Source organism: Glycine max, chromosome 6, assembly GCF_000004515.6.
Source record: "Glycine max cultivar Williams 82 chromosome 6, Glycine_max_v4.0, whole genome shotgun sequence".
In the NCBI taxonomy this organism is placed as follows: domain Eukaryota; kingdom Viridiplantae; phylum Streptophyta; class Magnoliopsida; order Fabales; family Fabaceae; genus Glycine; species Glycine max.
Window position 1 is genome coordinate 10,635,628 of NC_038242.2, and position 13,539 is coordinate 10,649,166.

At 29.6% G+C, this 13,539-nt stretch overlaps 2 protein-coding genes across 2 annotated transcripts; both read right to left on the reverse strand.

Annotated features, from left to right (window-relative positions):
• Window positions 1-3,118: 3,118 nt before the first annotated feature.
• Window positions 3,119-4,999, reverse strand: LOC102667394 (protein RKD4). Its single transcript, XM_006581589.4, has 3 exons — window positions 4,667-4,999; window positions 3,986-4,484; window positions 3,119-3,703 (listed from the first exon to the last, which is right to left on the reverse strand). The coding sequence occupies exons 1-3, from the start codon at window positions 4,771-4,773 to the stop codon at window positions 3,545-3,547; spliced, it is 765 nt and encodes a 254-aa protein (XP_006581652.1). The 5' UTR covers window positions 4,774-4,999; the 3' UTR covers window positions 3,119-3,544.
• A 5,899-nt stretch (window positions 5,000-10,898) lies between these two features.
• LOC102667519 (protein RKD5) lies at window positions 10,899-12,459 on the reverse strand. Its single transcript, XM_006581590.3, has 3 exons — window positions 12,341-12,459; window positions 11,354-12,026; window positions 10,899-11,057 (listed from the first exon to the last, which is right to left on the reverse strand). The coding sequence occupies exons 1-3, from the start codon at window positions 12,442-12,444 to the stop codon at window positions 10,899-10,901; spliced, it is 936 nt and encodes a 311-aa protein (XP_006581653.1). The 5' UTR covers window positions 12,445-12,459.
• Window positions 12,460-13,539: the final 1,080 nt, after the last annotated feature.

The following is a 13,539-nucleotide window of genomic DNA, read 5'->3' on the forward strand; positions in this document are numbered from 1 at the left end:
TTTTTTTTATTTTTTAAATTGGGGGGGTGGGGGGGGGGGTGCAAGGTTCAAAATGGGAAGTGTAAGATTCAAATGTTTTTTAGTTGTTTGCTAATGTTTTTAGTGATGTTTCCTCTTATATATTATAATTTTTTAAATATTCGGACCTTTTTATTAATGATAGTATAAACAAGTCCTTAGGAAAAGAATTTTCATCACAAGCACCTGCCAGTTACTTGCTTACATTTAAAAAAAAGTATTAACCCAAAGTATTAATGATAGTAAAAACCGTTATACCAATATATCCCTACCACTGATAGTAAAAACAGTTACTTGCTTAGAAAAAGTATTAATGATAGTAAAAACCGTTTTGTAATCAGTGAGAACTAAAAAAAGTATTAACCCAAAGTAAATATATCCCTACCACTGTTATATATACCAAATATTACAATGAAACATTTGTTCTAAAACAAACACTGTTATACCAATTTAAACAATAACCAGGCTAGGCTTGCAACAAAACTTCCTGCATAGTCCTTAATTATCAAATACCCCTTCACTAAATATACACCTGTTCCTCATTGTAAGAAAAGAAACTTCGCAGTGCAGTAATTAATTTGACTAGAAGATAATTTAAAGTCCACCAAATTGCAATATGCATGCCAGCACTGGCAGCAGATGATATTGAAAAGCTAGCAATTACAGTTCGACGTAACAGCGTATATTAAGACGCGTGTCATACAACTATGAGAGAAATGTTGACCATGGTTAACAAACATACGTGATAGAAAAGCTAGTTGTAAACCTCAATTAACTATGAGGTGCTTGTTTAATTAGTAGACTAAATTAATGATATTTTTAAGAGTATTATTATTATTATTATAAATATTATTCTCATAAAAGAATTTGGTAACTACTTATCATTTTTTTAAAATATTGGTAAATTTATTTCAATTCAAAAATGAAAATACTAAGAAAATAAGTTGAATAAAGGGACAGAAGTCAGGATAGAGAGTGACGTTAATGATTTTCTAAAGCAAACATAACGTTAGTAGAGAGAGCAGCTTGATTTTGGTAAGAATAACAGCATTAATAATCACTTTGCCATTATAATTTTGTGTTGTTATATTCTTTTTTAGACATGTTTTGTGTGGCTATCTTGACTTACTTTCAAAGAAGAATCATCTTCCATGATGTTATATTTACACTGAAAGCCAATCATTTTTAAATATTGACTAACTAGTAGATAATCAAAATCAATGGTCAATTAGTCTTCACGTATGCTTATAATGGTCAATGACCAGACTCTGAGTCAATGGATCGACTAGCATAAAATTTGTCTCTTTATCTTCTATCGAGATCTGTTTATAATTTTGAATTATATTCTCTTTTATCAACAATAGAAACTTTAATGTCAATAAACTTAGACTTTGTAAACCTCTGATATATTTTTATTGGACTAAAATTATCTAAATATAGGATGCAAATTTATATTGATCCAAATTGATCTCAATAATTTGGGTTGGATCATTTATCTATTTGGGTCAAAATCAAAATGGACGATCACAATGGTTTGTTCATATACGGATATCACAAGTTTGGATTTATAAATTTAATCAAAATCGAACCAAACCGATCTGATATTAAAGCTTCTTACGATATTACTTTCATGTACATTATTATTTGTTTCACCATTTATTTCATATCTATTTTTTTGTCATGTTTATAATATTAATATATCATATTTTGTTTATTTATTTTAATAAATCTGGTTGTAACAAATTTGATTGCAACAAAGTTTATTGTAAGAAATTAGTTTGTAGAAAATAGTTGTGATCCGGACTATTAAAGTAAATATCGTTAAATAATATTTTATTTTAATTTATATTAGTCTATTTTAAAATATTATGTTAATGGTATTAAATGAATCAGTTTTACTAATTTCAAATATTTGATAATATTGTGTTAATTGTATTGGATATTTGGATGAATTATAATTTGAAATAGTAGTTCTAAGAAAAAAAATATCAAATTTAAATGGATAATCTGTTGATCTGAATCAAACCAAACCGTTCATGAATGAATTGGTTTGGATTGGGTTTAAAAAAAAATTATAAAAACCAAACCGATCAACTCTCATTTTAAGTCACAATTTTGTAAATTTGATTTCAATAATGTTAATGTTAAAAAAATGATAAGTTTCATATATGAAAGTTTTTTTTCCTTCTTAAAAGCTAGCGTAGTATACTTTTTTCGAATATAAATCTTTTTAAAATTTCAACTCAATCAATTCTTCAATATGAGTCAAATATAAGAATATTTACCAAAAATCACAATAATGTTTAGCGTTAGATAATATCAGTGTCACTCTATCCATCTTAAAAATATCACTATTTTATTTAATATTTATTAATTTTATCCTTAATTAATTTTTATCAGAAAACTTGATTAATCATACTTAATAGAATTTTCTCTTTTCAATTTTATTTTTTTTCACTCAGATGACTTGAAATTTTATTTTTAAGAAGACTCAATACCATTCAGACCAACTACTACTTTGATGATATCACTATTTATTTATATACATTAGAAAGAGTATTGAAATTGGAAAGGAAAATGCTAAAAAGTACTAATGCGTGTGACACGAGTTTTGTTTTAAGTATACCAACCGTGTGTGTTCTTCAAATATCCTACTTTTTATTATTTTTTTAAATTTAACATTGATCCAATCATAGATAAACACGTAGTTTTCGTACGATTTCATATAAAGTTGGTTCGACACATATATCATTGCTGTATTAAAATTTATGTTACCCATCGCATATATTTATTTTTAAAAGGCACGTCAATTAGATTAAGAGAGAGAACAATTTATAATCTACCATTCTCTAAAACTTTTAAATAATGTAAGACTTTTGACCTATCCAATCAGAAAAAATATTTAAAAATTATGTTATCTATCATGATTTTATTCTTAAAAAACATTTAAATAGATCAAGGATGAAAAATATTTATATACTAAATAACTAATGCTTGATCCTGATTCTTAAGCACTGTGGGGCATTTAATTTGATGTATTGGAACAGAAATGGTATTAAAAAATTACATGATGCTTCGTTAACTAAACCAGTCGTCCTACCAAAAAAATAAAACCAGTCGTGCCTCAGTTATTTTAGGTAAACAAAGCAGATAATTAATCGTTTGGACCCGTTTCTGTGTGGACCCCTGTTGGTTTGCTTCTTTAAGACAGTACGTGTTATAGAACAATAAAGCATATAACACCAATCAATGGACGTTATTTCACAATGACATATCATAGGTTCCAAAAGTAAGATTGTAAGTATTAGCAAAATATAACAGGAGAAAAAAACTCATTACATTCTACTCCGACTGAAGTCACACGAAATAACGTGTTGTGCAGTCAAATTAGTTTCCTAATTCACAATATTATCCTAAGATAGTAAGATATACCTACTAGAGTCTTTTCCTATCCTATTTTATATGGTAAGTTTTCTAATTTCTATATACTCCTATATCTTTTGTTCAACCGCAAATTTCAGGAAAGTCAAGCTTGGAGTGCCATGCACCTTTTCTTTTTGTAATTAGCTTTAAAGCAAGCATGCCTCAGCTTCTTGGCTTCTTCACTTAGTTCCAGTCCTGGTAATTTTTCCAACAACTTTTTATGCTCCTCCAACCTAGCAACCTCGTCTTCCAAACCCATTTCCTGCACCACAGACAAACAAACACTTTCAAAATTTGACCACTACCTAATAAAAACTAATGGTTAAGAATATTAAGACCAACAAATTAGTAAAAATTACAAGTTCTTAAGTATCATATCCGCGTGGGGTCCTACTCCTAGAATAGTAACCTTTGAATTTGTCATTCAGTAAAAACAAAATTGTTTACTCCTTGACTAAATAAGAAATGTTGTTTTCAGTTCAGGTGCATTAAATGTTATTTGGTCATTCTCATAGGACATATATACTACAGTAGCTAGGTATACCTTAACACTGTCGATGACCATTTGCAAGCTCTTGATTTTCCTACGAGGCCATCTCATGATGTTGAGCTCCCTGCACCTTTTCTTCAACATGGTTACCCCAACATTCATTTGCTTGGCAGCTTCATTTATGGGAACGCCAAAATACTTGCTTATTTCCTCAAATTCCAAAGCACATGGCCTCTTCTTCGTACTGCTGCTACTAGCTAGAGGACTCTGATCAATAATCTGCACTTTCTCTTTCTTCACACAAGTGGCAGAAACATTTTCAGTGGCCAATAAAGCATCCCCAAAACCCTTTTCCTGATTGCAATGAAACCCTTGGGGAACAACACTTTTCAATTGCTTTTGGTCCAACTCCTCCAAATCTTCATCAAGGGGTGGGAGGATGAAATCGAGGTTCCAACTTTCCAAATCCGGAAGCTCATTGCTTGGATATGGCGACTGTGGTGTCCAATCAAGGTGGGAGAAATAACCCTTTAATGGTGAAATCTCCATTATTCTGCACACCATTAAAAATAATAGTAAATAACACACACGGACAAAAAAGAAAAGAAACAATATCGTAGAAAGTTCCTACATATCAACCTCGAAAGTCACGAGAAACTACAACTGTTCCATAGGAACACTGATTCTGAATCATAGTAATTAAAGCAAAAAAAACACAAAAAAAAAAGAGCTTACTTGTGAGTGTCGTTTAGATGAGGAGAGCAAAAACAAGAGTTGTTGAGGGTATGAGGAATGATGTCAAGGTTGGGGAAATCGTTGTCGGAGACAAAGACAAAGTCCATGGCTGAGAGATAGAGAATGTAGAATGCGCCGCGCGTGTCAGAGTGTGTCTGGGAGAAAAGGGGGAAATGTGTGTTCTTTTTATAAGGTGACAAGATGATGTCGTCGTGTTTGTTTGGGAGAAAGGGTGGGTTAGGTTACTATTGTTCAGACCAAGTGTAAAGCGTCGTTCCGCGCGTTAAGTTTTGGAGTCCTCGAATCGAATGGCGAGTTCATAATCATATATATGCATTTGAGTTTGCATTAAGGCCTAATTACTCATTAATATTAAGTGGCAAGAACGAGGCTTACATACATCGTCAACAACTGAACTTCCACTCTTGCATCTACATTATCTTATCTTAATTTTCAAATAACAATCTCATTAATATATAATAGTTCTCTCGCAACTAATTAACCTGCGAATCAGTAAAATCTATCCCAGCAATTTTTCTTTCTTTCTTTTGAAGAAATTTTAAATCTTTTTAGAACATAAAACTTAAAAAAATGGAATGTTACCATATAGTACAAGTACTGCTGTTCTTTTGTGTGTATGAGCATGCGTGTGAGGGGTTTGTAAAAGCGTGTTTTTTTTTCCCTTCATATATATCTTCTCATCATTTCATTTTTGAGGAAATGTTCTTATATGCAGATAGTTGTTCGTACAGTGCTAGTAACGCACGAAAAAATAAAGTACTCCTTATCTTATTTTTATAAGATGCAATTAACTAATTCCTGATTTTTTTTTTAAAAAAAAAGAAAAGCTAGTCCCTGTGTTAAGATTAATGAAATTAGTTATCATAGTTAGTAGGATTAAATTATCTTTAATTTATATATATATATATATATATATATATATATATATATATATATATATAAATTACCACTAACACTAATAAAATATTTTTATTTTTTGAAAAAATAATTTTATTAATTTTAAATCTCTTTTATCATATATATTAGTTTAATTTTCATTGGTTATGCATAAGAATAGTCAAAGCAGGTTTCCAACATATTTTTTGTACAAGATAAAAACTATCAAAGAGCCTAAGAAACTAATGAATTCTAAATATTATTTATTGAACTAAAAAAAATACTCATAATAAGAATATTTTTTATGAAAAATAATTAATATAAAAGACATTTTAGATTGATTTTTATAAAAAGAAAAAAACTCAACTCCTAATTTGAATCTTATAAGAAATACAGGAAAGGCTAGTGATATTCATTTCCTTAATTTTTAGAGAAATTACTATGTAATCTAAGACCACCACTTATTTATGATTTATAGTCTCAATTAATCTCCATCACATGTATTCAAGTTCTTTTATTTATAAAGAAAAACTTAATAATATTTTTTTACATGTCATGTGAAAATTAAAAGGAACCACGTGGTCCTAACTTGTAAATTAAGCACCTAATAATTTTTCTTATATGTTTAATTAATTTATTCGATATTGGATGAAAATAGGAGAAATGAAGATAAAAGAAAAAAAAAAGTTCAAGAGAGAAAGTGATAGGTGATGTGATTAAAAAAAAAGAAAAGAAAGATAAGAGCATTTACAATAATAAATAATTATAATAATAAAACCTGACATGAATTTGTTTAGTTGATTGGGATATGTGGAAGAAATTTTTCTACACTCGTTGTATTGCAAATTTGCAATGAATAACGACACCTATATATACGAAGTTGATTCCAAGAAACTTCTTCAAACACCATAATAAACAAATTTCTCTAGATAAACGCTTATGCACTATCAAAAGAATTATTTTTTATGATACAAATTCTAAGATGATTATGTGAAATTGAATTAGAATGTTACCCAATGACGATTTTATAAATACAAGTTTGTTCAATGAAAAAGATTTTACAAAAATTGTATTGGAAATTATCATTCAATGACGGTTTTGCAAATTTTTTTTTACAATAATTGTCATTTCAAGACGGTTTCTCAAAAATCTTATTAGAATAATTTACTTGTTATTTAATTTTTCTTTTTTTTTATAATTTATTTTGTTGTGTAGGAAGAAGATTCTGGTTGGTATTTAAGAACATCTAACTCTGTTGTAGAACCTGTCATAGATGTGCAAATGAATGTGAGTGTTATTAAGGCTATAAGCTATATATAATACCGAATCCTGTTCTTGCTATGGTGTTTATCTCAAATGGCATTAATAAGTTGTCTCTATTAGTACTTATGTTGTTGGCTTGTAGTGACCTTCAATTGTTGTATGTTTATATTTATGAATTATATTCAAAATTAACTTTATAGAGTAAGCACCGAGTGATAAGAACATGGTCAGTATTTGTTGTCAAATAATTTAAAAAAAAAATGTTCTCTAGCAAATAAAATTTGAGATAATTTATAATTGTCACATATCATATTCTTACTACCTTTGGATCCGAAATAACAGAGACAATAGAAATAGAAATAATGAAAGGTTTTGTTGTTGATGAGGAAAATAAAAAATAAAATGGAAACTCTTATCCAGAGACGAAGACTATTTCCACTCAAAATGGAAGTGAAGTTGGAACACAGGATAAAAATATTATTGTGAAGGCTTTGGTTCAGTTGAACTACTATTTTATCTAGAGGAAGTCCAAAAGCCCGATATGAGGTATTGGCTCTTGTGAATTGTAAAAATTATAAAATTCCATTCTTCACTAGTTTTATATTTTATGCTTTATGAGTTTTTTTCCTTCCTAGGTCTGGTTTGTTTAAATAACAATAACCTGTTATTTCTTGGCTTATGAGGTGTGTGCCTCAGAGGTTGACATTGAATATGTTGGTGGTGCATTATTAGAGATTGAAATAAGGCTTGAAGTACGTGAACTAGAGCACGAAAGGGAGACAAAGGACTCAAATCCAGAGTCGAGCAATGTTGGCGCTGTGCCATCAAATCTTCTTGAAGGATTATTGAATCTTGCATAAGGGATGAATGATTTACAGTAGCCAAAAGGAGATGGTGAGTGAAACATTGGTTAGTACATTAGTCCTGGAAAAAATTATAATTTTTTTTTAATTTTTTTTTCTAAAACGATTATTTAATAAATTGTCTTAATCCTCAATTTTTATTTTTTATTTAAAAAAATATTTTAAAACGTTTATTTAAAAAATCATCTTATAAAGTTTATATTCTAAAAATTTTATTTTTTTTAAATAATTATAAGATAATTATCTAAAAAATTATTTTAAAATGACTACTTTTTAAAACGATTTAAAAAAAAATCATCGTACAAACATTTATTTATTTTTTATTTTTAAAAAATAATTTTTAAGACAATTATTTATAAAGTTGTCTTAGATATTAGACTATTTAAGAATCATAGTAAAAAGTTGAAACTTTTTACAATTATAACTTCAATGATAATTAAAAGTCATTATAAAAATTCTTTAGAACTGTCGTAGAAAATTATTATTTTTAGTATTGACGGAAGGTTAAAGCTCAATGCATTATATATATGTGCGATGAGGAGGTCATGGCTTTATATGTTATATGATCAATATATGATATATAATGATAGTTTGATCACTATGGCCGTTCTTAATGTACGCAATATGAAAGAATTGAGTACAGAATTAAAACAATAGCAACATGGCAGTAATTTCGTTGCAGTAACATAACATAAGTTATACTATAAAGCATTTTTGTTCTTTTTCGTAATCAGTTGGAATTTCGAATTTGTGATATTTTAAGGCATTCACTTATGCTGGAGTGTTACAACACTAATTCAAAACATCATATCTGAGTCTTTCTAATTTTATTGATTTTTTTTAATTATAATATTGATACAAAATTATTTTCGTGAAAAATAATAACAAATCTTTGTTAGAAACTTTGAACACAGACAAGATAAATATTTTTCTACGAACAAGATTTATGCGGATGAATTTTTATATAATACCAGATCTACCTGAAATTTTTTAAGTCACAATTAGTTGCGCTTAAAGTCTCAATTTTTTAAGTCCCAAACTCACAATTGAATAAGCTACAGTGATTTTTTTAGCCGCGCGGTTGAGATAGCTTGTTGTTTGTGTTTCAAAGATATGCTACACATTTTTTAGTTCTCACGCGGCACTTTTAGGTCACAACTAGCCAGCCCAATTCAAGAAATGCAGGAGTTAGTGGTATGAATCTTTCAAACTAACGGCATCCTAAGGTGTTAGCATGTGGGGACTTAATTACTAGATTTTTAAATTATAAAATTTTTTTATAAAGTGTTTTTTACTATATAGTGACTTAATTTCCTAAAAAAAACTATAGTGACTTAATTATAAACTTGATAAAACTACAGGGAACTATAAATTATTTTTTTACCAAAAATAAATATATAGTACATTTTAATTAAATAAAAATTAAAAGCTTCATTTGACTTTTTTTTTTTTTTTTTTACATTTCAATCCCATCAAATCTCCATTTGATGCGTTTTTTCAATCCCCCATTTGAATTTTTTTTCCCCAATTTTATGCCATCAATTCAATCCCCAATTATAACAGGTAAATGGCTAAAGGCACGGACACGATGGTTGGAATTCCTGGAGAAAATTCTGAAGAGTTGCAACTTGCAATTATATATATAAGTCGCATGCAGACAATTACTGTACATTTGTTCGCTAATGTCGGGAACACCTGATTTCCAAGCTCGGTACACCCGAGGTCAGCAATCCGGATTATTTAATATTTATCCTCATGGTTCAGTAAGAAAAGAAAAAGGTTTCATATTCAGTAAAATTTTAACAAACAATTAGGAAAGAAAAATAATAACACACTCCTAAAAGGAAAATAAGAAAAATAAATTAAAAAATCCTCGATTTAATCCTTTAAATATTAGGGTAACATCACATTAATCTTCTAATTTTTTTCTTCATATTATTAATTTCTTAAAAGTTGAAGAGGGATTGTATTAGTTGCTTACAAAATCCATTATTAGAATTGACTTAAGTTGTATTTAATTTAAAGAAGAGAAATAGAGTAGATGAAAATAAAAAAGAAATAATTTTAAAAAGGAGAAATAAAATAAAAATAAAGTAATATGTTTTGTTGTTTGATTTAAAGGAAATATGTGAGAAATAATAATTTTTTTGTTTAAATAATCAATTTTTACTATTATGGAAGACATAATTTGCAAACTTAAATTTCTTCCAAATCATTTGATCGTATCAAACAACAACCCTCAGTTCCATTTGCGTACATTATTTTCGTCCACGGAAACAAACATAGCCTTAAAAATAGGGAGGTTGGAAAATTTGAAAGAAAAAAAAAAACAACATTAGTCACGTAAATCCATTTTTATGATCTAAATTGAGTCGCGGGAGATATAAAATTATCAGCAAATTTATTCTTTTTATCAATAGAATAAGGAAGGAAAGTCATTATACTTATAAAGTATAAACTGAGATGCTTTCGACTCGTAAATAATATGAAATGTTTGATTCAAGATTTTAAAAAATTATATCCATGGCCATCATGATTTTATCCTTTAAAAAAACTCAATAGATTAAAAGAAGAAAGGTATTTATATATTTAGTCTTAAATCTTAATTAACTCATAAGTAACGAGAACATTTTTAGATACTGCATCAGAAAAGGTATAAAAAAAATTACTACGTTTTGCTTCGTTTTTTTTATAGGCACTGCGTTTTTCTTTTTACTGAATATAGGCACTACGTTTTGCTTTGTTAATTAAACCAGTCATACCAAAAAGAATTAAACGAGTCATGTCTCGGTTATTTTGGGAAGACAAAGCAGCTAATCGTGTGACCCGTTTCTGCATCGTTGCCTGTTGGTTTCTAAGACAGTACTAATAACAATCAACGGACAATAATATTTAGAAAGACATTTTTTTTTGTGAATTATCAGTAAGACATATCCATTATCATAGGTTCCAAAAGTAATATTGTAACTATTAGTAAAAAAGATAATAGGAAAATAACTCATTAACATTATATTCCCACACGTAATAACATGTGTTGTGCAGTCAAATTAGTTTCCTAATACACAATATAATATAAACCCAAGATAGTAAGATATACCTACTAGAGTCCTTTAATTCCAATCCCATTTTATATGGTTTTTCTAATTTCTGTTTACTCCTATGTCTTTTATGATGTTTCACGCGCACATTCCAGGCAATAAGCACGAAAGTCAAGATTGGAGTGCCATACACCTTCTCTTCTTGTAATTAGCTTTAAAGCAAGCTTGCCTCAGCTTCTTGGCTTCTTCACTTAGTTCCAGTCCTGGTAATTTTTCCAACAACCTTTTTTGTCGCTCCAACCTTGGAACCTCGTCTTCCAAACCCATTTCCTGCACCACAGAACAAAAATTTTCAACCATTGACCACTACCTGATAAAAACTAATGCCTAAGTCCAACAAATTAGTAAAAAATACAAGTTCTTAATTTTCCTATCCGCGTGGGGTCATACTCCTAGAATAGTAAACTTTGAATCTGTCATCAAGTAAAAACAAAATTGTTTACTCCTTGACTAAATAAGCACGGGATATTGGAAAAATCCAAAGAGAAAGTTGTTTTCAGTTCAGGTGCATTAAATGTAGGTCAAATTCATAGAATATATATAGTAGCGAGCTATTAGGTACGTACTTTAACATTGTCGATGAGTAATTGCAAGCTCTTGAGTTTCCTATGTGGCCACCTCGTGATGCTGAGCTCCCTGCACCTTCTTTTCAACATGGTTAGTCCCACATTCAATCTCTTCGCTGCTTCAGTTATGGGAACCCCAAAATGCTTCTTTATCTCATCAAACTCTAACACACACGTCCTCTTCTTGCTGCTACTGGACACTGGCAATGGCCTCTGATGAATAATGTTCTGCACCTCCTCTTTCTTCAAATAACTCGCAGTGGCTGACCCATTTTGATTTTGAATCGCGAATGAAGCTTCCTCAAATTCCAAAGCACAAGGCTTCTTCCTCGTAGTGCTGTTACTAGCTAGAAGCACTGGCAATGGACTCTGATCAATATTATTCAGCACTTGCTCTTTCTTCACACAAGTGGCAGAAACATGTTCAGTGGCCAATAAAGCATCCCCAAAAACCTTTTCATGATTGCAACGAAGCCCTTCGGGAACAACAATGTTCGAGGGCTTTTGGTCCACCTCCTCCAAATGTTCACCAAGGGATGGGAGGCTGAAATCGAGGTCCAGATTTTCCAAATCCGGGAACTCATTGAAGCAAAGGTGGTTGCTTGAATATGGCAACTGCGGTGTCCACCAATCAAGTTCGGAGAAACCCTCCAATGGTGAAACCTCCATTATTCTGCAGTCTCGAATTCATATATACACCATTAAAAAATAAATAACACACACGAACAAAAAAATAATAAGGAGCCAGAATAAAGAAAACAAACAGTATAACACTAGTATAAGACAATATATATATATATATATATATATATATATATATATATATATATATATATATATATATATATATATATATATATATATATATATATATATATATAAAAGATCCTATCAACCTCGAAAGTCTCGAGAAATTACTGTTCCATAGGAACACTGATTCTGAATAAAACATAGTAAATGCAAAACAGAAAGAAGAAAGGAGCTTACTTGTGAGTGTGGTTTAGTTGAGCAAAGGAAAAAGATGAGGTGAAGGTATGAGGAACGTTGTCAAGATTGGGAAAATCGCGGTCAGAGACAAAGACAAAGCCCATATCGGAAACGACTGAGAGAACTGAAAGAGGGTGTGGGGAATGCGCGTCTCTCTGTAAAAGAGTGTGTATTTATAAATTTGGGGAAAAGGAAAAGGGAAAGGAGGTGGGGGGGGGGGGTTACAACTTACAAAGTTACAATTGTTAAGACGAAGTGTTGTTCCGTTAAATTTTGGCATTGAATGCTATATATAACGAGGGGCTGCATCATAATCATAATCATATGCATTTGAGTTTGCATTAATTACTCATTAATATTAAGTGGGAATGAGGCTTATTCATTCATTCTCCCTCACGCATACATACATACATCTGCATGCCGTGAACAACTCAAGTTCAACTCTTGCTTCTCCCTTATCTTAACTAAATTTACAAATTAACAATCTCATTTTTAATATCTACATATTTTTTATTCATAAATTATATATCTTTCAATATATATAACTGTTTATATTTCCTTCCTAAACCTTCAAAACATAATTATTATTGTTACTACATTTTTCAATTGTTTTTTCTTTTTTATTTTTATTTTAAAAATACAAATAAAGATAAAGGCACAAAGTGTTTTTTTCCAACTAATAAAAATAATAGTTCTCTCGCAACTAATTAACTAGGGAATGAGTAAAATCCAACCTAACATTTTTTCTTTCTTTTGAAGTAATTTTAAATCTTTTGGAAACATAAAAAATGGAATCTTAAGTAGAATTAGAAATTCCGTAAAAAAAATAGAATATATTAGAAGTTAGAAACATATACAAGTATTATTTTGTGTGTAAGTGCATGCGGATGAGGGGTTGTAAAAGCGTGTTTTTCCATATGTATATTCTCATCATTTCATTTTTGAGGAAATTGTTGTTATGTACGTGCAGCAGACGGTTGTTCATATACAGTAACGCACTAAAAAATAGTGAAGTACTGCCTATTTTGTTTTTTTAAGATGCAATTAACTAACTGTAAAAAAAAATGCAATTAACTACTCCCTATGTTAAGATTATGCAAATTAAGTAACGTAGTACTAAATTTATCTTTGATTTATATAAGAGTTTACACGCACTGATATTAGTAATCACAAATTTCTATTTAAATTACTATTAAATA

Bases quoted from the DNA above. Each gene is read 5' to 3' on its own strand.
- LOC102667519 (XM_006581590.3), bottom strand. From the start codon at position 12,444: ATGGGCTTTGTCTTTGTCTCTGACCGCGATTTTCCCAATCTTGACAAC. The intron at 12,027-12,340 runs GTAAGCTCCTTT...TCGAGACTGCAG, and splicing joins CAACTAAACCACACTCACAA to AATAATGGAGGTTTCACCAT. The intron at 11,058-11,353 runs GTACGTACCTAA...TCTGTGGTGCAG, and splicing joins TACTCATCGACAATGTTAAA to GAAATGGGTTTGGAAGACGA.
- LOC102667394 (XM_006581589.4), bottom strand. From the start codon at position 4,773: ATGGACTTTGTCTTTGTCTCCGACAACGATTTCCCCAACCTTGACATC. The intron at 4,485-4,666 runs GTAAGCTCTTTT...AATGGTGTGCAG, and splicing joins CATCTAAACGACACTCACAA to AATAATGGAGATTTCACCAT. The intron at 3,704-3,985 runs GTATACCTAGCT...TCTGTGGTGCAG, and splicing joins TGGTCATCGACAGTGTTAAG to GAAATGGGTTTGGAAGACGA.